Source organism: Peromyscus leucopus, chromosome 19 (genome assembly GCF_004664715.2).
Source record: "Peromyscus leucopus breed LL Stock chromosome 19, UCI_PerLeu_2.1, whole genome shotgun sequence".
Taxonomy (NCBI): domain Eukaryota; kingdom Metazoa; phylum Chordata; class Mammalia; order Rodentia; family Cricetidae; genus Peromyscus; species Peromyscus leucopus.
Genome location: NC_051079.1, coordinates 78,929,102 through 78,953,723, shown reverse-complemented (window position 1 = coordinate 78,953,723; position 24,622 = coordinate 78,929,102). Strand labels below are relative to the sequence as shown.

Genomic DNA, 24,622 nt, shown 5'->3' with positions numbered 1-24,622 from the left:
CAGACATTGTGCTTATATTCTAACATAGTACATAATCAAAGGGTTTTGTTGTTGTTTTGTTTTGTTTTGTTTTTGAGTTCCTAAAGTCTCAAGCTAAGGACTTAAGATACCAAGTTTTAACCTTAAAAAGTTTCAAATGGGGCGTTCATCATTAGCCACTTTTCAGGGAAAACTTTCAGCTGTGCGATTTGGGAAAATGTGAATTCTGACAACATGGCTTCTTGGCAACATGGCTGACAAACAGCATGGCTTCCCAAAATGGCTGCCTGATGAGTTCACTGTAAATCAAAACCTTCCTCCTAAGGAGCTTGGTGCATGGAATTGCAGTGTGGGGTTGTTTGATCTTGATTAATTCTATATAGGAGAAGGCTTTCTGAGGGAAACAGTTTGGATTTTACTATTTCTACTTAATTATTCTGTATGGCTATGGGTAACACTAGATGGTCTAGTGTATCTATGGCTGACCCTCAGGGCTACCTGAATGTTTATAGGGTAGTCTCAGATACTCTTTGAGGGCCTTTGATGACCCCTCTGGCTCTCTATGTCTCTCTGAGACATATTGATATCTCTGGAAGAGACAGATGATTTTAAAAAGTGGCGATTCCTTCTCTGTAATCACAGAGTGAGGTCTGGTACCCACCCTTCCTGTGTGTTTCAAGGTGTTGTGGCATGCAAAGGATGTCTGTGCACCAACTCAGAGTGAGTAGATGATGGGAAGGGACATCGTGCTGATGGCCGCTCTGCTGTCGTCACCAGGTGTGGGCTTCACCGTCATCCTCATTTCTTTCTACGTGGGCTTCTTCTACAACGTCATCATCGCCTGGGCACTGCACTACTTCTTCTCCTCCTTCACCATGGACCTCCCTTGGATCCACTGCAACAACACCTGGAACAGCCCCAACTGCTCCGACGCCCATGCCAGCAACTCTAGTGATGGCCTGGGCCTCAATGACACCTTCGGGACCACACCTGCTGCTGAGTACTTTGAGTAAGTGAGTTGTCAGTTCGTCCTGTCAGCCTGGAGAATGAAGGGTTGGCTGGTCTGGGAACTCAGGGGCAGCACTGAGGACACCCCACACACACCTTGTTGTTCTCAAAACCATGCTGAACCAGTCCCTTCCCTTGTCCAGAGCTGCTGAGTCCTGTTCCGTACGCAGTATATTTCTGAATTGCAAGAGATGGTCTTAAACATCCTTATCCAGCCTGTATTGATGGGGGCCTTAGGAGGGATGGATCCTGGACTGTTGCCCACTTGTTCCATTCTGCATCTATAGTGAGGTGGGCGGAAACTGCCCAAGACACTGCATCACTGCTTAGAAGGAAGGGGAGCTCCGGCTTTGGCTTCCAGGGCACACGGCACAGAACAACCAAGTTCTCTGTTAGCTCCAGAAAGGGCCTCTGTGAGCATCACTGCCTGGGTGCTTCAGCTTCATAGGCAAGCTGCTGGCAGGATGCAAGGGCTGTCCCCTTGCCATGATGTTTTCGCTTTTATAAAATGTCTACTTACTTCACTGTATCCCTTTTCCATGCATGGTGCTAGCCTTCCTTCCCCAACCCTGGGACACTCTCATCTCCAGCAAGCCTTCCTGGTTTTCTGTCTCCTTGCCAGACCATCACCTTGCTAGGCCTTTCATAGTCTACCTGTAGTCTAGTACCCCTCCTGGAGTTTTTCCTGAGTCTTTCTGTCTCCCATTAGTTCTTCTATACCCTTTATCACTAGGTTGCCTAGCCTAGAAGGGCTGTGACACCCACCCCATAGTCCCACTATTGACCTTCCTTGAAGTCTAGGTGTGTGTAAGTTCCCTCACATGTGTATGCACATCTGTGCTTATGTGTATATGTATGCACACATATGTGTCTGTGTATGAATGTGAAAGTTCACCATAAAGAGCCACACTGTCATAGACAATGTTTTGCCCTGTATGATTTTCAAGATGGCAGCTATGAAGATGTAAATCTACAGATGTGAGAAGGAGTCTGACTCTAGGGTTGCCTTCCCTCTCTTGGGACACTGCTGGTGCTGGCTGGCCCACTCTGACTGAAGCAGGGTCTGCTGAAGTGTGGCTTCTGTGACAGACATAAGCAAAGGGCATTGGAAGCAATCCTGTCAAGGTCAGGGTTTTCCCATGGACGCTGGTGTTCTTTGTAGGGCTGAACTCTCACTGGCCTGTTTGAACATGACTTACTACTCATGTTTAAAAGTAGAAGAGCTCACTTAACACTTAACAGAAGCAGTAGCTGAGCCAGTGTCTGTAACTTAACACTCAACCAGCTGAGGCAGGAGGATTGTGAGTTTCAAGCCTGGACTACAGAGGAGAATCAAAAGCTTAGCCGAAAGGGCTTTGGCCAATAGGAATGAAATCATTTCTGCTCCAGCTGCAGGCAGGTTCATTTGCAAAACGAAGTGCTCCACCTTTAAAGTTTTAAAAGTGGTGCTCACTAGAGCCACCGAGACTCTGAGGTGAAGGAATGAAGCACTGCCCTGAATGTTTAGATAGTTTTTTTTCCTAGGGCAAGCAAACGAGGTATGATGGCATTGATCAAAGAATGCTTCCACCATCTGTCAAAGTCGATTTTGGTACATTCTAAGACCTGTCCACTACTACAGCTCCCTGACTGAGTACTCCAAGGGGAAAAAGCCCCCAACCTTACAAACACTTGTCATGTGTTCCCATCCATGGGACAAGTGTCAAACCAAAGCAGAGGGACCAGCAGGGATGTGAGAGAACCAGTGCCTGAGGACACCAGCTGCAGAGTTACACTTTGGGGACCCATCAGTTGCACTAAAGGAAGTTAAGAGCCAAGCTCGAGCTTGAGTCCGGGTTAGCTTATCACACAAAGAAAAGAGTGACAATGTCTGTGAGTTCATGTGTCTGTCACAACTGCCAGATGGATTGCAATGTGGTTTAGAACAGTTGGAAAGAGCAGAGATGTCAGAGTGGATGAAGGACCTGGAGAACTGCCTGATTTATCCTTGGAAGATGTGGGAAGCACTGGTTCCTCTGTGTGATTTTCAGATAAGAAAATCAGAGGGCATGTGTACATTAGTCTAGGGATTTTGACAAGGAATGATGGAGGAAAGAATATTATCTTTTTAAAATCAACTGTGGACGTCTGGAAAGAGAGGCCACAGAGCAAAGATGTTCAACCCTGTGCTCTGTGAAGACATGTAGCCCTGGCCAGACACTGAGCTATTACTAAAGGTGACTAGGACAGAGATAGGGACAAGAAGAGAATTACATTGCCCTATGAAGTGTGTAAAGACCAAGCTAATGGTTGACAGGAAAGCTCTGTCCTCTAACACAGGCCTGAGTAGCAGTGCCAACCTTCTTGTATGTGTGTGATGCCACATCATGGATTTGACAGCTAAGATGGCAGCAGGAACAGGTGTGCAAAAGAGTAGTATCAAGCTTGTCTGCTGCATCCTTGGAGAGTAGCAGCCTGGCCTTGGTGGGACACCAAAAACTGGTCATGTCACCCCCAGGCTCTGACTCCACAGGCACGAGGTATGCTCCCCAGACATGGCCAATCTTGTATGCAGAACTGGTTCCTGTGCCTGCAGCCAGCTTGGTCATCCCATGTCCACCACAGCCAACAATGAAAGGGATGCCATGGAAACTGACCACAGAAGATCCCGTGTCCCAGTCATCTATCTCTTCCAGCAGCTTCCCTCTTGGGAAGCAGCCACTAGGTAAAAATGATAGAAACTGCTCCTGGAGGAAGGTGACAGGAAGTGTTCTCGATGGGAATGTGGAGTCTAGAGAGTGTCAACTGGCTAACTCAACGTCACTTTTATTTTAGTGACACTTGAATCCATTTATCTCTTTTTTTTTTAAGGTTCTGGGTCTTGAACTTGGACCCTTGTACATGCTAGACAAGGAATCTACCACAAAGTTACATTCTGTGCTATATATATAGTTTTATGTCAACTTGATGCAAGCTAAGGTCATCTGAAAGGAGGGAATCTCAATTAAGAAAATGCTTCCATAAGATGGGGCTGTAAACAAGCCTGTAGGACATTTTCTTAAGATTGATGGGGGAGACAAACCCCATAGTGATGGTGCCATATCTAGGCTGGTGGTCCTGGATTCTATAAGAAAGCAGGCTGAGCAAGCCTTGGAGAGCAAGCCAGCAAGCATCACCCCTCCATCAGCTCCTGTCTGTAGGTTCCTTCCTCACTTGAGTTCTGGTCCTGACGTCCTTCAGTGATGAACAGTGATGTGGAAGAGTAAACCGAATAAACCTTTCCTCCTCAAACTTGCTGTGGTCATGGTATTTCATCACAGCAATAGAAACCTTAACTAAGACACATCCTTTTTATTGTTTATTTAAAATCAAGGTCTTACTATGCAGCCCATACATACTACCTGATCTTTCTGCTTCTACCTCCTAGTGCTGGGATTATAGGAGTGAGCCCTTTACAGGACTACACATTTCTCCCTGCATATCTGTTCCCTTATTCCTTCTGTCCTGCCATTTCTCCAATGTCCATTCGTAATAGACATGTATAAAGAACTGGCTTCTGGCAGACACTGTAAGTTTGGTACTGTCATGCCATGGTTGTGATAAGAAATTATGAATATACTCAATAGATATGAAGTATAGGCCAGTGAAATGCGTATGATCTCCCAACAAGCCCATGTGACTATAGCCACTTACGACTTCCATAAATGCTCAGTACCACTTCCACCTATGTTCTAATACAAATTATCAGAAAGTTACATTTAAAGTCAGAAATGTGCCTCTAATGGACTGCTGGAGCTGCATCTCACTGGTTGATGTTTTAATTTTAGTTCAGTTTAGAGTGCACCACAATCTCTGTAGTAATTTCTACTTTTATAATGGGACATTTTAAAAAAGATACTTGTTTTTTAACTTTGAAATACTTGGGTTGTCTAGATATGTTTTATCAGTTTCTAATTTAATTGTCTTGACAGCATGTTTTATGTTTTACTTATAAGAATTTAGTGTTAATACATTCTGAAATGTGCCTTGCAGCCTATGATATGGTCTCTGTCAGTAAATGTTCTGCATGCATTCCAGCCAAGCTGCATGGTACATGCTTGTCGTCAGAACCTGGGGGTCTAAGGTGGTAAGGTCATTTGAGCCCAAGAGTTTGAGGCTAGTCTAGGCGACATCGAGCATTGCATGTTGTTCATGTTAAGATTGTTGTCTGAGTCTTAATTTATTTAGTGATTTTTCTGTCTACTTGCTGAATCAGTTACTGAGAATAGGATTTGAAATCACAATTATAATTGTGATTTTGTCTGTCATTATACCATAAATGGTTATTGCTTCATCTGAAGCTCTGGTCTTTGTTTTAGTACATTTGTGTGTGTGTGTGTGTGTGTGTGTGTGTGTGTGTGTGTGTGTGTGTGTATGTATGTGTGTGCATGCGCGCGCGCTTGAGTATATACTTGAGACTGTTTACAACAGTGTGGTCTACATGTGGAGGTCAGAGGACAACTTGCAGGAGTCAGTTCTCTCCTTGGTGATATGAATCTTTACTCACTGAGCTCTCTCATTGGAACTGGTGTTTGGGTGTCTTGAAGTACACATGTTCCCAAATATTAAGCCTTCATTCTGCCCCTTTACCCTCAGGAAATGTCCCTTTGGTCATGTGCCTCCTTGTGAAGTTCACTGTGTCTAGTTGTAAATATGTCTGCCCCTTTTTACAATTAGTCTGATACATCTCTTTTATCCTTTTGAGTTTGACTTCAATGTGTCACATTTGAAGTGAGTTGACTGGGAGGCAGCATCAAATTGGTTTTGTCTCCAATGTAGCGATCTGTCTTTTAACCAGAATTTTTGTTCAATAGTTGTCAGCATGGGTGAGTTCAAGGCCTTTCTCTTGGTGTTTTCTCTATTTGTCTCACTTCTTTGTTTATTGTTTTCCCTCTCTTTTCATTATCTGACTCTGTCTTAGGTTTATTTGCACTATTGGGTGATAAACTGTAGGTATTCCACCTTTAGTGGATAACATTAACACCATGGGCCTTGACTTACCTCCTCCCAGGGGCTTCACCCCACTTCCTACACCCTTCAGAGCCCACTGTATCCCCTCACCTTCCCCACATCTTTGGTGTGATGTCAACATAGGTCTTCCAAGTTGTAGCCAACACAATGCATTGCCTTTGCTTTAAATAATTATGCTTAAATGAATTTAAAAGCCAGAGACGTGAGATTTACTTTCTTCCTACCTCACCAGCCTTCCTGGAGTCTCCAGGGCTTCACAAAGAAGTTCCCATTTGGTTTCCTTTCCTTTTGTCTGAAGAATCACCTTTAAGAGTTCTGACAGTGTAGATTTTCTGGCAAGTAATTCTCCCACTCTGGGCTTTTCTATATTTGTGGGGAGAGTTTTTATAGTAAACTATACATGACTAACCACTTTAAACATACAGTTCCACAGCAAAAACAGCTGTAACTCCATCCTCCCTCAAGTCACCCACCTTTCTACTTCCTGTCTCCTTAAATCTGACTCCTCTAGGGACCTTTCCTGAGTGTAAATTGAATCTGGTTTAGTTTACTTAGCATGTGCTTTTAAGGACATCATCACTAGAATTCCACTCCCTTGTGATGGAAGCCATAGTTTGCTTCTCTGCTCTTCTGATGATGCACACACTTTCTGGCTGTTGTAAACAGTGATGCTGTGAACATGGGTGCACTTACGGACTGTGAGTCCATGTCCCTTTCTTTTTTTTTTTTAAAGATTTATTTATTTATTATGTACACAGAAGGGGGTGCCAGATCTCATTGCAGATGGTTGTGAGCCACCATGTGGGTGCTGGGAATTGAACTCAGGACCTCTGGAAGAACATTCAGTGCTCTTAACCTCTGAGCCATCTCTCCAGCCCCCATGTCCCTTTCAAAACCTTTTAAAATTTTTGCTCCTTCTTATTAGTATTAATTATATAAAGTGATAGGTTTCATTATAACATTTGCATACACATCTATAATGTATTTTGGTCATATTCACCCCTCTGTTATCTTATCCCCATTTTCTTTGATGAATGAAAGTTTTTAAACTTGATGACATCAAATTTGTCTAGTTTTTTTTTTTTATGTCATATCAAAGAATCCACTGACTTACCCAGGTTTTCTTCCCAGGTTTGAGTTTCAGTTTTGACTTTATCTCTTTTATCCATTCTGAGCTAACTTTTTATACGGTGTGGAGTTTTCAGCTGTTTTTTTTTCTCATGGTGTTTTCTCCTTCATAAGCCAATTAAAAGAGCCACATTAATAGTGAAAAACAGAAAAAAAAGAGGTTTATTCAATGTGGCCACATTGAGAAGAGGGACAGAGCATTTCGGCTACATCCCTACCAAGTGCACCTTTGGGGATCCCAGTATGAGGATAAGGTTTAAGTAGGAGCCAGACTTAAATGCGTAACTAAGCAGTTAGTCATGGTGTGGCCCTACCAACACTAACCCATCATCATCTCTTCTGTAAGGTGGTCTAGCAAGTTGTAATTCTCTCTTCAGAGAGAAGTGTCCCCTCTGTCTGGCCCAGACTCTGGGCTTCCTCTTCTACCAGCATGACATTCATGAAGGACTCCGGTTTCTTGGGGGTCCATTGTTTCAATAATCTAATGGCTGAAGGAGAGGGACACAAGTGTCTTTAGAACATCTTCATCCCTTCCAGGCCAGCTACATATTTCCACTTTCGGTCTTAATGATTCAGTATAAAGTAAACTACCTGTGTCTGTGTTAAACAAATATAAACTAAGAACCAAGGTCAGAACACACTGAGTTAATGTCAGGATGCTGTCCTGAAGAACCACATTTCTGTGACTGTTGGCTTTACATAGCTCTTGGAAAGACTAGCACAGACAACTCTGTCTTGTTGTCTTGTGACAAGGTCTTGCCACGAAGGCTACTTTCACCCAAAACTCGTGGTTCTCCTACTGCAGCTTCCTGAGTACTGGGATTACAGGAGGTCTTGCCATGCAGCAAGGAGACCAGCCACTTTTGTTAGGTAGTTGACTTGGTGGGTTTTATGCATGATAGTATTTGGCATTTGTCTTCCTTTAGGAACATGAGATCTGCTCTGGAAAGTCAGGTGGGTGGGTGCAATGTGGTCTTTCTGCAGCTTCAAGCTTTGTGATTGTGGCTCTGGGAGTTTCCCTTGAAGGATAGTTTATCCTCTGTGCTCTGGTGGCTTTGTGTGACCACTAAGTCCTCTCCTCTGGCTAGCGAACGACCCTTAGCCCTGAGCGAGCTGTGATAATGTCAGCTCTCACTCCAGTGGATGCTCCTCCTGGTCTCAGTTTCCTGCAGGCTGCACCCTGGTGTTCAGTATGGACTTCATGTCCTTGCAGGCAGCTTTGTGGAGATCCTTCTTAGAAAGGCCCTTCTTACCAAGACTCTGCCCTGCAGTGTGCAGTTTCTTGGGGTCTCTGAGCTCCAGACCATTCCTTGTACTCAGTGAGACTCAGAACTGATCTCAGAACCCTGTCCCACCCTCTAGGGGTGAGGACTCCTGCAGGTAGAAGTGGGCACTGGCTGGATTCATCCCCATGTGCCCTTCCCCCAAGTCACAGTCCTAGATTACCTCCAGTCCAGTGTCTGGGCCCCTTCAAGGAGGCTAGGGTCCAGGCTATCCACATGGCCTCACTCCTCCATTTAGCACACTCCTGTGGGTGATACTGAAGTCTTGCCTCACCCATCCATTGTAACATGCTCCCGTGGGCAGAGCTGGGGGCTGGAGGTAGGAATCTGGGTCCAGACCCCAGCTCTGCCACGTGTTGGCAGAGTTTCACGGGGCTTCTCTGTGCCTTGGTTCTTCTATCTATAAAGTGGAGAGAAGAGGCAGGAAGTCAGGGAGACTGTGTACTTCACGGCCTCAGTACAGATTCCTGTTGAGGCGAAAGACTCACAGCTGTGAGCTCAGCTTCAAGGGGAACACAACATAACGCACTGTGAAACCCTTCTCCGTGCAGGTGAGGATGCCAGGCTAACCATGTCTGTCCCTCCACACCACACAGCTCCAGAGATCTCTGCACATCTGCCCAGTCACCTAACTTGTTGACTGCAGGCCTCGCTGTCAGGAGCATTGTGCCCGCTGTGCAGTGTGGGGCTTCCTGTGGCCACTGGTGCGGCTGGTTCCCACGCTGTGGCTGGGCATGGTACGGGGGCGCTGGACTTTCCTCTAAATAGTTCATGAGATCTTGTGTGTGTGTGTGTGTGTGTGTGTGTGTGTGTGTGTGTGTGTGCGCGCGCACGCCATGAATTTGTGTGCAGAGTGTATGTGCATGTTTGTGTGGGTGTGTACACATGTACTTTGTAGGTGCATATGCATGTGTGTGTTTATGTGGATATGAACATGTGCTCAATGTAGATGTGCATACATGTGTGAATACATGCAACATTCATGTATGTGTATGTCTATGTTGAGGACAGAAGTCAATTCTGGCTGTCTTCTCTAATCACTTTCCAACTTATTGGATGTGCCTATGTGTTGTATGTACATATTCATGTGGTTGCATGTACATGTGTGTGTGTGCATACATGTCTGGAGTTCAGAGACTGACATCAGGTATCTTCCTCAGTCACTCTCCACTTTATAATTTCTGAGACAGGGTCTCTCACTGAACCTGGAGCTCATCGATTTGACTTAGCTAGCAGCCAATGAGCTCCAGGGATTCTCCAGTCCCCTGCACCCCACCCTATGCGGTTATAGCTCTGCACCAGCAGACCTGGGGGTTCAAACTCAGTTCCTAATGCTTGCACAGTTACAGGTACATTACCTACTTCCCCTCTCCCAGCTTCCAGACTGTGGGATCTTAAACATTCTGGAGCAACGAGGACTGTTATTACAGAATGAAACCAAAGCAGTGTAGTCCAACTTATGTCAATAATGACTTAGCAGGTGACTGGTAAAGCCATGTGGCCATAATTTTCCTGAGTGCCACCTCCTTCCTTTGGGAGGAGATGCACAGTTGTGGCATGTAGGGTTGTGTGCCCACCCTCACCCCCCATCCCTTGCCCCTGGCTCTGTACATCACCCTCCAGGCAAAGAGAGTAAATGGTCACCTTCCTAAGGTTTGGCTAAGACCTGTGCTGTGAGACACAAGACTCCGGGGTGAAATTGAGGTATGGAGAAGGACACAATAAACTTTATGGATCTAAGACTTGGTAGTGTTATCCTGAAATTTTTCTCTTGTTGGTAGGAAGCTCTAAGAAATGAGGTCCCACTGGGACAGCAAAGCAAGGAGCACTGGACAGCAGCCCAGGGCAAGGGCAGGGGCCTTAACAATCCTCGCTGCCAAGATAGGGCCAGTAACTCTACCAGAAGGTGCACTGGCCTGTCTCATAGTGTCTCATTAGCTTAGGTGATTCACACTGCATACCTACATGCTAAGAGCTTGCACAGTATCTATGGCAGACAGGATCCTAAGCAAGCCACTCGTACTCTATAAGAAGAGAATGTTGGTACTCTGACCACACTGGGATCCCTGTCTGGGGATCCTGGCCCTAACTACTACTAGAGTTTGAAGGGAGAGCTGCACTGTCCCTGCTGACAACAGCTAGCAGCATCCCAGTTGTGGTTTCTAGACTATGAGGATCAGAGTTCTCCAACTTGGTGCCATGATTCCTGTTTTAGGTGGGTTGTGTTGCATTGTAAGGCTGGGCATTAACTGCCTGAGAAACCTCATCTGACCCACAAACTGGGCTGTGGTGGCTCCTTTCATGACACCTTCCTCCACTTTTTCTGGCAGAAGCACCATCAGGACAGGCTGGGCTCAGAGCCCTGTCTGTGAAGGTGATACAGCCACTTCCATATTGCCAAGTTCATTGGGAGCAAGTGTACCTTCCACATATTCTCTTTAGGATGCTTCCCTCAAAGAGGAGCGCAGCCATGCATGGCACCCCATCAGATCATTTCTCGGGGAGCCTCCTTAAAGTGGCAGGAACTGTGTGAGCAAGGATGAGAGAAGTCGATACAGAGTGCCCAGGAACCTGCATGTGCAGCTTTACTGCTCAGAACTCTCCTGGTTTTACCCCTGAAAAGGATTCTGTGACTGTTGCAAGGTAGCAGTGCATGTTGGCTTCATTCAATACCTCCTCCTGGTTTCTAGGTCTCCATTTCCCTGTACGCCCAAACTTCTCATTCCCTCCCAACTCCAAAAATCTTATCTGTTGGCAGAGAAGGGTGTGTTGACCTCCTGCAGGTTTCCTGTCAAGACATCCAGCTTCTCTCTCTGTCCATCTTAAGGCAGTTCTGTGACTCAGACGACAGGCTTGGGTCTTTCATAGCAGGAAGGGGTATTTCTAGTCAGATTATACCAGGTACTTTCCATATGACAAAGATGAGGAGAATAGAGACTAACTCAGCTGTCCCACTCCAGTCCTGGGAGACAACTGCTCTCTCCAGAATCATCTGTTGCCTCTCCTCCAGGCGTGGCGTGCTGCACCTCCACCAGAGCCGTGGTATTGATGACCTGGGCCCTCCACGGTGGCAGCTCACAGCCTGCCTGGTGCTGGTCATTGTCTTGCTCTACTTCAGCCTGTGGAAGGGAGTAAAGACCTCAGGAAAGGTGAGATGGTAGCCAACAGGACCTGAGAACACATGGTGATGGGTGGGGGAGGGGAGGAGGGGGTAAACATATGGCCATGGTTTGTGAGCAGATATGTGGTCACAGTTAGACACATGGCCATGTGGCTATGGTTGCACACTTGGCCGTGGTTGGTAAGTGGCCATGTGGCAATGTTGAGTAGGTTAACATATGACCATGGTTAGTGAGTGGCATATGGCTGTGGTTGGTGGATGGACATGTAATGGTGGGTGGGTGAACATGTGGCCACGGTCAGTGGATGATATGTGGCCATGATTGGTGGTTGGGCATGTGACCATTATTGGATGAGTGATCATGAGACCAAGGTCAGCATGTGACCTTGGCTGGTTATATAGACCTGAGGCTAGGATTAGGAAGGTAAACATGAGGTCATGTGTGGTGGGTGGGAACATGAGTATGGTTGAGTAGGAAGTAGATACATGGTTATGGTTGAGTTGAGAGTAGACAAATAGCCATGGCTTGTTTGGCCATGGACACACGGCCGTGTTTAGATAAGGAGGAGATGTGTGGCCAAGGTTGGATGAGAGTGGACATGTGACCATGATTTGGTGGGAGCAGTGGACACATGATCATGGTGGATGAGGACAGACATTGTTCTTGAAGCAGGGAATTGAGAAAAACATCACAATGGTGTGTACAGTGTGAACTTATTTTATTTCTAACTGATGAAAATACTTGGCAGTTATGTGATTATGGGTACCCATGGCAATTTGACCAAAATGACCCTGACACCTGTGATAATACATGTGCCAACACATGGAACCCTCCAATCTCCTTCCCTGCCCTCATACCTCAAATCCACTCCTTTCCACATACTACCCTAAATTCATCAGTGTAAGCTCCCACCAAGGCCCCACTGCATGTGACTTCGGCCCCTTGGAGACACTGTCTTCTCTTCCAGGTGGTGTGGATCACAGCTACCATGCCTTACGTGGTCCTGACCGCCCTGCTACTGCGTGGAGTCACCCTCCCTGGAGCCATAGATGGCATCAAAGCATACCTCAGTGTGGACTTCTACCGGCTCTGTGAGGCATCTGTGAGTGCAGACCCCATCGTGGTTGGCAGTCCTTTAAGCCAGTGGGGCTGTGTGACAGGGCTCCTGCATATGGTTCAGGGCCCAACCTGTGGCTCAGCAGCAATTCCTTCCTATCCTGTGAGGTCAGCAGATGCAGGCTGGCCTGTTCACCTGTATACCTGTCTCCTTCATAGGCAGTGTTAGTGGAGGAGGGGTCACAAGACACTTAAGGGAGCTGAGATGGAGAGAAAGGAGACAGGGGAATGGCCATCTCTGGCTCTCCGCAGGGAGAAGGTGTGCCAGTCAGAGCACTCTGAACACCTTTCACCTTCTTCACCTGTGATACTACTGGTCCCAGGAGTTGTGTGTGTGTGTGTGTGTGTGTGTGTGTGTGTGTGTGTGTGTGTGTGTGTAAGTTGTCATCAAGAGCACAGTCTGTGGCTTTGTATTAATTTTCCTCAGGGCTGAGCTGCCTTAGGGCCCCATGAATCAGGGTCCATCTTTGGGAGTCTGAATTCCTGACCCCACTGAAGGTTTCTTAATCTTAAGTAAAGGAAGGAGTTATTCTAGGTTAGAAAATTTGGAGGCCTCAAGGCCATCAAGAGATGGGCTCTTCCAGGCTATAGGAGATGTTCCTGAGAAGGGAAAAGGGCAGCTCCATCTTCAGAGAGCAATGAAAGCAGCCATCTTTGAGATGCACTTGTGACAGAATTCCATGAGGGGTTGTCGGAAGTCATGTGACCTGGGTCGGGACAGGTGATAAACCCCAAAGACAACAGGGAAGCTCAGACGCTGGTAGTCCTGCTAGAAGGGTGTAGATTTCTGCTGGGACTGGGGGTATGACAGGAGGTTCGTGGGTCTCCAATGGGGTCAGGCAGGAGGGCTGGAAGGCTGAAGGGCGGCAGATCCATACTGCGTCTGAGTCACGAGGCCCTTTGGGAGTTTGCTGCCTGATACAAACCTGAGGCCGAAGCAGGCAAGAATGGGCTGAGATGATCAGGGTAAGGAAGACTCAGGGGGAGTGACTGTGTCACCATAAGTCTGTGTTTGAGAATTCAAGAAAGAAAAAAAGTGAAGGTCACTAGAGTCTCAGCAGGCGGACATGCACCCCACAGAAGAAAACAGAGAGACTGCATGTGAGGTGCCGAGGGGAAAAAGGCAAGTCACAAAGATAAGAGGTTGCGAGAAATCAAGATGACGGCAAGACTGGATGAATGGAAGGTCAGGAGACAATAGGTAGATAGATGCTAGGTAAATATTGACATATTTGATTGCTAATAGATGATTGAATGATACATGATAGAAACAGGTACCTAGATAATCAAATATATAAACAGAAAGAACCAACGAAGGAAAAAGAAGAAAGGAAGTTGTCTCTAGTACCCTGTGGGAAAGTGCTCCAAGTAAGGTCAGCCAGGCTTCTGAGCAGGGCTCAGGGAGGCAGTGAGTGGGGTGTGACAGAGGCCCACGGTGTGCATGTTGAGAACCTGATGAATGGCACACCAAAATCTCTGGGGGGATAAACTGGGTGAACACTGGGAATAAGTGAGAAGCAAGAACGTCTTGGTGATACTGTTCCTACCTGAACCACCTCGATGGGTAAGCTTTCTGTAACAGAGGGGCCACACAGGACAGCTAGGCAGGACTCCTCTACTGACTGACCACCTGCTCCACCACTCTGGACTTGACCTCTCCACCATGCTGAGGACCCAGTTGTCTCTGCAACCTTGACCTTCTGGATGGCCAGCTGTCCTCAGACACGTAGTCCCCAACACTGGGATAGCCTGAAGCTCTGGACATTGCTACCCAAAGGAGAGAGATGCCAGATCCCTTGTTGCCTGGGCTCCCACAGTACAGGGCTCCTCAGCAGCATCAGGTCCTCTGCTCCATGAGCTCAGGACAGCCACTTCAGGTATCCTCAGCTTGTCCACTGCAGATTCTGATATTCTTGTCTCAGTACGAAGGCCCCTGAGTTACCGTAGGCTACATGATGCTCAGAAACAACTCCTGGTACTGTCCAGCTCCCAAATAATGCAGGGTGGTAGATCCCTGGGAGAAGGCTTCTGAGTTCTTTCTTAACCTTCCCACCAAGGCTATGCAGTAGCTACTCGGCCCAGCTCCCTACATCTGAGCATGACCCTAACCCAAGCAGGTTTCACCTGGCTTTATCATTTTGGTATAACTATCAGCTCTTGTACCTTTCTTTTCACGAATAGAAAAATGGACCTGCTATTGCTGGACATCTATGTCTGGCCTCAGGTGGCCTGGGGCTCTGTGCATGTGCCCCCTGAAACCACAAGTTGATACACAAACACACAGCCTCCCTTTCTCCATGCCCTTTCAGGCCAGGGATGTAGGAAGGCTCATTTCCTGAGACAGCAAGTGCCTACCACCACCAAGCATGTACATCCCATTTGCTGAGAACTTTTGATGCCTCAGCTGGAGGTGAACGTGGAGTGTCAGTGGAAAGCCTGTTCTGTCATTCGGGAGATTGCCTGGTGACAGCTCCCACTCTCCCCTCTGGTAGAACTCACATGCCACAATTCTCTCTAATCATGTCTCATGCTCTCCTGTCTCTGGCTATGACAGGTGTGGATTGATGCTGCCACCCAGGTGTGCTTCTCCCTGGGCATCGGTTTTGGGGTGCTGATTGCCTTCTCCAGTTACAATAAGTTCACCAACAACTGCTATAGGTAAGCCTCAAGCTACCATTGCTGGGAGATGGTCTGCAAAACCTAGTCAGTGTCACTGATCCCAGGGTCTGCCTCTTGGAAATGGAGCATTCCTGGAGGAAAAATCACATACTATCTTCCAACAAAATCTTGCGTCTCGCTTTAAAGAAGATATTGAGACATGAGGTGACGTGTGTCACCTTCAGGGAAGAGCCAGATCCCCAGGACAAGGTGGAAGGCCAGCCCTTCCTCTGCAGATACACCTTCATCTCTTTCTCCCTTTTGCTATTCTCCATCCTTACTCTCCCAACCCCCCAACCCCCATGGATTTCCTCTCCTCTGCTCAGGGTCCAGATTACCTAAGACCTTCACCTAGGGCACTTAACTGTAACCCTCATAGCCTAAACTGAGGGATCCTGGGCCTAGGAGGATGTCCCTGGTGCTGAGAAGCTTAGCCTGAGTCACCTGCAACTATATGCTGGAACCCTACCAGAAAGTTCTACACCTAAAATGCAGCATTTCCTCCTAAAAACAGAATCAGTCGATCCTGAGATTTGCCCTCTTTGAGCTTAGTGGGCACTGAAAGTACAGAATAAACACAGGAAAATGGTTCCAAGTCACCAAAAGAGGTTGCATGGAGGGAAATAAAGTGGAGGGTGGGTGTGGACCACAGTCCTGAGGCAGGTCCTACCTGGAGCCCAGGTGTGTGCCTAGGTGGGCACTCCACAGTGAAATGAGTGGGTCCTCCAGTGTAGACTGGCCACAGTGGGGGACCCTGACTTTCCCAGTGGTCTCCAGGCTTGGCTTCATCCCTGATTGTCAATGCTTAGAGTAGATTCACCTGACCAGCCACTTTAGTGCCCCCGTGTGCAGGAAAACTTTCTTTTACCACCCCCCCAAACCTGCGCATGCCCAGGCTCCAGGACTCTTGGTGAGGTGGCCCAGTGCCGTGATGGCTGGGTGAGTGGGACACAGAGTGGTTATCTTTTCCACTGTCCTGAGCCCTGACAGAACCCAGGAGTACCAGACAGGTTCTCCCAGTTGTAGGTCCTTTGATAATGCTCCTCTCAGAAGCTGCCCTCCGAGCCTGACTATCCCCTTCCCTAGATGCTGAAAATGGGTAATAACAGCTGGCTTCCCAGAGCCGCAGCTTAACTGGTACCAGGACAGTCTGTCTTGTTCCTACAGGGATGCAATCATCACCACATCTATTAACTCCCTGACAAGCTTCTCCTCTGGCTTCGTCGTCTTCTCCTTCCTGGGGTACATGGCACAGAAGCACAACGTGCCCATCGGGGATGTGGCCACAGACGGTGAGCCCCGACCCCACCACATCTCACTCTCCCTCTGGAGTGAGGCCAGAGGGACATGGCCCAGACCCAAAGGATATTGGGTATAAGAACTGCTGAGCCAAATGAGAGCCACCATGGCCAGCCTGTGTTCTTGTGGCTTACCAGCCCCAGCCCAACACATAGGTTCTTCCTGCCCTGCTTCCTCCATACTGTCTGTGCTGGGCTCACACGAAACCAAGTGGTTCAGCCAACACCTCAGTCCCTCAGCCTGTTCCTGTAGATAGTGTGTGGAGGTCAGGGTGGACATCGTCAGACATTGTCATTTGGGTCCCCTAGGAGTTCATGCCGTGATGGAGTATGTAAAGCTCAGGGAAGGGGAAGACTGAGCTTTTCCAGTCACGTATTGTCAGGACAGGAAGGCGCTAGGCTTCAACTTGGCTTGCCAAAATGAAGCAGCTTGTTTCTGACATCAGCTATCAGTGTTTCCTAGTAAGTGTCCAGACACCATGGCAGATTTCGATGAGATTTGGGTCTAATCAGGAAAGTCTTTGAGTCTTTGGTGAATGACCTCCCCTTCCTTCTCATTTGTGTGACTTTTGGACACCAAATATCTCTCCACACCCAGAAGTTGTGACCAAGAATAGGAAAGGAGGGGAGGACTCAGTGTGGCCAGGTGACGTGGTGTTTTCATCCACTTTTCTGTAACAAAATGTCCGAAGCTGGATGACTTTACAAAGGTTAATTTAGTTCACAGAGGTCTAAGAGCACACAACCATGAGTGTGTCCTTGGTGAGGGCCTCCAGGTGGAAGAGAGAAGGAAGAAGCCCAGTGCAGATGGGCTAAACACATAGCCTTGCTTTGTAAGTGCCCACTCTCTGCAATTAGTTACACTCATCAGCCTTCCATCACTGTGATAAAATACATAAGAAAATCAGTTTGAAAAAAGAGAAGGCTTGTTTGGGCTCAGTTTCAGAGTTCTGAGCCCAGGATCCCTTGGTCATCACGTTGGGCATGTGGCAAAACAGAACTTCATGGTGGGGTCAGCACAGTAAAACAAGCTCCTGATGGCTAAGAAACCAAGGAGAGGACACCGCACATGACCTACTTCCCCCACCTAGGCCCCCCCCAAGAGCCCATTCAGTATGAATTCATCCACCAATGGTGTTGATTTCCCCAAGATCCAACCACCTTCAACACACCAGCAACTGTGGACTAGGTCTTCAAAACATGAGTCATCAGAAAGTTCTGTATCCAAAATGTAACATCAATCCAGTCCCAAGAGACCCACTTCTGAGAGACCTAACTCACTCCCTATAGATAAACAACCTCTTCATGAGGGAGGTGCCCCCTTAACCCAGTACCTCTTAAAGGCCCTGCTACCTCATTATCAATCTATCTTCAATTAAATTTCAACATGGAGAACTGGGAAAATGGCTCAATTAAGTGCTTGTCACAAGAGCATGAGGGCCCGAGTTCAATCTCCAGACTTTACAGTGTGTGTGTGTGTGTGTGTGTGTGTGTGTGTCTGTCTGTCTGTCTGTCTGTGTCTGTCTGTCTGTCTGTCTATCTGTCTGTGTCTGTGTGTGTCTGTGTCTGTGTCTGTGTGTGTCTGTGTCTGTCTGTCTGTCTGTGTGTGTCTGTGTCTGTGTGAGTGTTAGTGCATGTGTAGGGCATGCATGATCTGTGCAGGAAAGCTAACTGGAAAGGCATCTGGGACTGTCTGAGGTAGAAGTATCTGCCGATCTTTTTCTCTGATCCATGTTTTTATTTTACTCCTCCCATTCCTCGGACATACGTGGGTTGGGGACAATGGTGCAAACTGTGGCTGAGCAGATCTCTCAGATGACTGTCTACCACGTGCTCTTGGGGCACTCCAGCCAGTGTCTGCTACATTCTCAGGAAGTAGGACTCCTGAGGAGAAACAGAAAAGCAGTAAGGGAGAGTCCCAAGCGATCTGAGCACTGCCCACATTGGCTGGCTAAGCGGCCTTTCAGGGAGGTGGGGCAGCAGCAAGCAAACTGTGACAAGTAGGGAATCGGGAGGCAAACTGTGGCCGTGGTGAGCTCCTGGTGTGACAAGTGGGGAAGCAAGGAGCAAGCTTGTGGCAGTGATGAGGGTTTCTGCCTGTAGGACCTGGGCTGATCTTCATCATCTACCCTGAGGCAATTGCCACACTCCCACTGTCCTCGGCCTGGGCTGCTGTCTTCTTCCTCATGCTGCTCACTCTGGGTATCGACAGTGCTGTGAGTAATGCATACCCCAAGGCTCCACAGCTGTGCCTCATTGTTGGCCTCTTCCCGGGGATAATGCCGTATGGGGCAAGGCTTGACCCCAAACAGTCCCCCAAACCTCATGTGCTTAGCACAGAGCCTGCATGTCAGGTTCAAACATCCCCATGATCACTGGAGACCCTCTCTGGACCTGAGTGGTAGTGGTTGAGTTGTAACTTACTCTTTTCTTCCCAAATCCAGTATTGGGGTCTGAACACACACAGAGCAGAGCCCCAGTAGTCAAAAGATTGGCTCATAAAGGCAGAGTGACTGGCCACCCCTGCACAGCAAGGCATTTCCTGACTCTGGACCCCCTTATGATGGACAGAGGCTGGCTGTAGTGCAGGCTGGGCCTTGGAAACTCTTTGCAGCCACCTGGTGTACAACCTCAAAGGGGCTGGAGCCAATGAGCATTCTTAGACCCCTTCAGCCCCATCAACTGCCCAACCATTTACTGAGTCCTAATATCAGAATTGTCTGGTATCAGCTTTGGGCTGCCCCATGCCATTTACCCACCCTGACTGAGCTCAGCAATTGTATGCTTCCTGGAAATCCTGAACCAGGAACCCCTCTTCCCAAGAGCATGGATCTCATACCACAGCCCCACCTCCATCATACATCCAGCTGGTAGCCCATGAGTTTCTTGTCTTGTATCCAAGATGGCACATCTCATGAGCACTGCTTGCAGACCCCAGGCCCTACCTGGCCAACCCCCATTGTAATTCAACTTGGGGACATATCCAATGCCCAGCCTGGGGCTGTGCTTGAGGGAGGGAGAGTTTCCTTTAGTCATGCGTTTACCCCATCACTCTCATAAGACTTTCAGCCACTTGGCACTTAGTAGGCCCAGTGACGTCAAGGTGACTGTGGCTGCCATCCATAGAGTCTCTCTGAGGCCTGTGTCAGCCGGGGAGCCTCATCAGGGCTCTTCTTGTCTTACCCCAAGTCTGCTGTGCATTCCCTTCACAGCCACCCCGAACATATACTCACTAAATGAAAAATCAAGCACTGGGAGGGTAGTGCCAACCACCATTCTCTGTGTCCTGCAGATGGGGGGCATGGAGTCTGTGATCACTGGGCTTGTTGATGAGTTCCAGCTACTACATCGGCACCGAGAGCTCTTCACTCTTGGCATTGTCCTGGCCACCTTCCTGCTGTCTCTCTTCTGCGTCACCAACGTATGTAGTTGCCTGCTCCTGTCATGTCCGCCCTGGTGCCTGGCCGCACAGCTGGTGGCCTTGGGAACAGACACCACGCTGCATCATTTCTAGGCAGCTTCATCCTCTCCCTCAAGTAAACCTACTTCCCTGTAGTCACAGGCAGAGCAAACACGGGTCTGGAAGCTGGTTCCAGAGGAGTTCAGCACTTAAACAACGTCCAGAATGCAACTTCCACTGAAGCTGCCTTCCTGGGGGTGGAGAGGGGCTGGAAAGTGGCGGAGGCCTGTCTGTGGTGTCTTGGCCACTTCTACCAAGGTGACACCACCAAGCTTGGAATTTGAGTGTCTCTATTGCTTATTATCTGGAGCCTGGGAAAGGAACGCACAGGAAAGTGGTTTCTATTTTATATATTTCGGATGTTTCTCTAAGAAGCTATGTGTGAATCCATGACGCACATCAAACTTTATGGGGGTGAATAGGATATATCTCCAGAGTGAACCCACAGGATGGGTTACCTTTTAGGAAATTTTTTGATAGACAGCTGCTACAGCTGTCCCCAAGTTCATTGGGAGCTCCTTCTCTTCCAGGGTGGCATCTATGTTTTCACACTGTTGGACCATTTTGCAGCTGGCACATCCATCCTCTTTGGTGTGCTCATTGAAGCGATTGGGGTGGCCTGGTTCTATGGTAAGTCTTGGTCAGACCAGCACTGTGGCACCAGTGTGTCAGCTGGGCTAATGTCTTCTGGCTTGCTTCCTGTCAAACCACTTTGAAAAGAGGCAGTTGGACTCCACTGGACTCTAGAAGTTTAAGGCATGGCTCTCATGGTATCACAGGGTGTATGGCCAGGGCCTGTCTATTGGATCAAGAAGGACAGCCAAGTGGCTACCTCGGAAGCCATGTCATGGCTTAGAGATGTTCAGAGAGGGTGTGTTGTGTGGGAGAGTAAGGCTTATTGAATGCTGGACCCTTTACAACAAACTGGCAAAAGGTAAATACCCCATCCAGCTAGCCAGGACCCTACCAACAAGCACAGAATAGCTTCAGCTCCATCTGGGCAGAGTGTGGTCTCCCTGTCATTGCAGGGACCTTGGTCATATAATTTATTTGATCTGTGAGAGGGATGTCAAACCATGGCCACTTCCCACAGGTGCATCTCACATGTACCTACTGGACAGGACCCTTGACCAGCTGAGCTGCTTGAGCATAAGTCAGAACCATTGGTCCTCCTGTGTTAGCCCATCAGCCGTTTATGTGCTAAGTGTCCCTTGGGGTCTAGAGCTGCTCACAGGCCTCCTAAGAGCTGCAGGATCCCGGGGCCTCAAGTACTTGGCTGGGGTCCACTCTTTCCCACTCACCCCCAGGCTTCTTGTCACAGTGGGGTTCTAACGGTGTCCTGGAACGTGAATGGAGCTCTAAGCAGGAGACCTTGATCAGAGCTCTAGTCAGAGACTCTTTCTGATGAGACCATGACGTCTGCTGAGCTTTCCAAGCTGGGCACCCCACTGTAGTCCCATGAGCCAGAGACCAGTCCAGAAGTGGGTAAAGAGAGTCACTGTTAAGATCTCCTTACCAATTCCTGAATAAGAAAAGCTGAGTAATATTGCTGAAGGATGTTTCTAAAGTGTACCGCTGGGAGAAATACTAGTTATTAAACATCTAGAGATAGCTTTAAAGTAAAAATCATTACACACATACACACACACACACTGGAATACTCAGCCTTTAAAAAGGAAGAGATTCTGGCACATGCTCCAACATGGATGAACCTCAGGGACACATGTTAACTGAAGCAAGCAAGTCCCCAAAGGACATATACTGTGGTGCCACCTACATATGATCTCTCAAGGGACCAAACCCCTAGAAACAAAGTGGAATGCTAAGTGTTGGTGTGGGATTTGGAGTTGAATGGACAGAGTCTCAGTTGGGGAAGATGAGAAAACTCTGAAGATGGAAGGTAGTGATGGCAGCCACTGAGCTGACCATCGGAATAGTAAGTTTTGTGTTGGATGTGTTTTGCCACAGTGTTTGGCAGGTGGGAAATTGCTGTTGCAGAAGGAGGTAGGGAGGCTGTGGGACCTGGAGAAGGAGCTCTAGCAGGGTAGGGATGGAGTATTGCTGGGCCCTCAACTCACCCAGCAGACCACAGGCCTCCTGGAAGCATCATCAGAGTCAATTAGTGCAGGCTGAGTATAATCAAGGTATGGGTTCTGAGGGATGAGGCCCCTAGTGTCGAGAAGAACCTCTGCATGCCCAGTTTTATGACCAGTCCCACCGCTCTCTCTTCCCCCTTAGGTGTCCAGCAATTCAGCGATGACATCAAGCAGATGACAGGGCAGAGACCCAACCTGTACTGGCGGCTGTGCTGGAAACTGGTCAGCCCCTGCTTCCTCCTGGTAAGGACCATGAGCCTAGACACTTCCTGCCTCTGCCCTTGAATCCATTCCAATGCCTTGAGATCACTGAGAAAGACACCAGAGAGCTCACCTTGCTTCATGCAGCGATTAGCAGTGACGTAGATCCAAATGATGTATGTAGCTACACAAGCGAGCTCACAGCCCTCTGCAGCCTGAGGGAAACTCTTGCACCCACTCAGTTGGTCATAGGTAGGATACAGCCAGTGTCAATGGCCAGGGGGACCTGCCTGGGAACCCCCACAGCACTGGCTTCTTGTCTCCGTCTGAGGCAGTTGATCCTTTTTTAACTATCCTATCTCCTGGTTGACAAGCTCCCTCCCCAACATGAAAGAGCTGACCTCGTTCTTAGGAGACACAATGAAGTATTTGAGCTCCATTCTATATTGTTTCATGGTATTAGATAAAACCTATAAATTATGCTAAGCAGTTCATCCCACCAACTTCACGGAAGCATAATTTATGTAATTCTAAACCTAATTTTAAAACTCATTTCCTATAAAGTTATGACCTTAGCAGAAAATAAGATGTTACCACGTGTTTCTCTAAGTCACTGTGCTATCTCCTGGCCACAGCAGGCAGTGCACACTGAAGGCATGTTATTATGTGGCCTCTGCAGCCGATCACACTCCCCAACAAACTGACCAGATCAAAATCAATTTACACGTAGGAGTGTGGCTTTGTCAGACACAGTGCTTTCTAAGAAATGTGTCATCTGCTGGAACAAAAAACAAGTGTGAGTTATGTGGGTCCAAATGTATTTTCCAAGAGGGACAGTAAACTTTGCTGACCCTGAGAAATACACAAGTGAGGATTTGTACCCCCCAAAAAATGCATCCTAACACACATCCACTGGACTTCCTATGTTTGGGAAGGGCTATTGTGCCCAGGTACAAAGACCATGTGTAACTATGTAGTTCATGCCAATCAAGTGTAGGTACAAAGTACAGGTGTAGTATGAAGCACATGTTTAAGTACACTGTACATGTGTAAGCACAGGGTATAAATACATAGTGCATGTATTAGGTGCAGTCTAGGCACAAGCAGTCTGGTAGACACACATGTAAGCACACTTATATGTAGGAATGAAGCACATGTGTAGCTACACAGCATGTGTGGAGGTATACCATTGGTGCCTCAAGAAGATATCGTATTGCTTGGGCCAGGCCCAGGTAGCCTGGTGGGGATGGCACTTGTGGCCTGTGTGGCTAGGAGACCTGTGGATCACTTGCTGATTTTGTACTCTATCCTCACACCTACCTGTGTGCCTGACCTCTGTGCCCATTTATTTCAGTATGTGGTCGTGGTCAGCATTGTGACCTTCAGACCCCCACACTATGGAGACTACATCTTCCCAGACTGGGCCAATGCACTGGGCTGGATCATTGCCACATCCTCAATGGCCATGGTGCCCATTTATGCAACCTATAAGTTCTGCAGCCTGCCAGGGTCCTTCCGAGAGGTGGGTGTTTTCATGGGGGCTCCTCACCCTAATAGTTCAGGTGTCCCCATTCCTGGACTATCTCAGCCAGCAGGAGGCTGGAGGTGGGGCCATGATGGCAATAATGGGCTGGTGTAACAGAAAAGAGGGATATGTATGTATATGCCATATTTGTATTTTGTGTGCTGGTGTGCCTACAATTGTGACCGTGTGTGTGTGTGTGTGTGTGTGTGTGTGTGTGTGTGTGTGTGTATGCGTGTGTGCGTGCGCACATCACATCTATGACTGACTATACATACCTATTTGTGTTGTGTACACATGTGTGCCAGTGTATCTATTTGATTTGCCTCTGTGCATCCATGTGTCTATGTGATACCAGTCTATGCCTACATGTCCTGTTTGACCCACCCTGGCTACTATTCCTGGAGGAATAACTTATATGATGGAATTGTGAGGGGACTAATAGTTCCCAGAGACCATTCACACTTGAGTTCCAGGGCCTCCTTAAAGCGGTTTCCCTGGATTGAGCAGCAAAGCCCATTGTCCCTGTGGGGCCCAAGGACTCCACCGTGGAGCCCCAGTGTCCCTTGGTGTTGGAATCTGCAGCAGGTCCCTCATCTCACAGGCTGGCACTCAGAGGTCCCTCTGTCAGTCTGGCCACACTGGGTCTAGAACAGAAGCAGAGTGTGTGGTCAGAGGACAGCCCTTCCGCTGCCAAACTTAGAAGGAATAGGGCTGCCACAGTGTCCAACTGAGAATCAAAGACAATCCTGGGACCTGAAG

General features: G+C 48.0%; 1 protein-coding gene across 1 annotated transcript in view; it reads left to right on the top strand.

The window, feature by feature from the left end:
• The window catches only part of Slc6a3 (solute carrier family 6 member 3), a 39,253-nt gene that overhangs the window by 8,361 nt on the left and 6,270 nt on the right, over positions 1 to 24,622 (top strand). The window contains exons 4-13 of the mRNA XM_028873667.2: positions 757 to 988; positions 11,398 to 11,536; positions 12,477 to 12,611; positions 15,180 to 15,283; positions 16,451 to 16,575; positions 18,685 to 18,797; positions 19,874 to 20,002; positions 20,572 to 20,671; positions 22,280 to 22,380; positions 23,693 to 23,860. Of these exons, the coding sequence (XP_028729500.1) occupies positions 757 to 988; positions 11,398 to 11,536; positions 12,477 to 12,611; positions 15,180 to 15,283; positions 16,451 to 16,575; positions 18,685 to 18,797; positions 19,874 to 20,002; positions 20,572 to 20,671; positions 22,280 to 22,380; positions 23,693 to 23,860 (1,346 nt within the window). The remainder of the gene's footprint in view (positions 1 to 756; positions 989 to 11,397; positions 11,537 to 12,476; positions 12,612 to 15,179; positions 15,284 to 16,450; positions 16,576 to 18,684; positions 18,798 to 19,873; positions 20,003 to 20,571; positions 20,672 to 22,279; positions 22,381 to 23,692; positions 23,861 to 24,622) is intronic.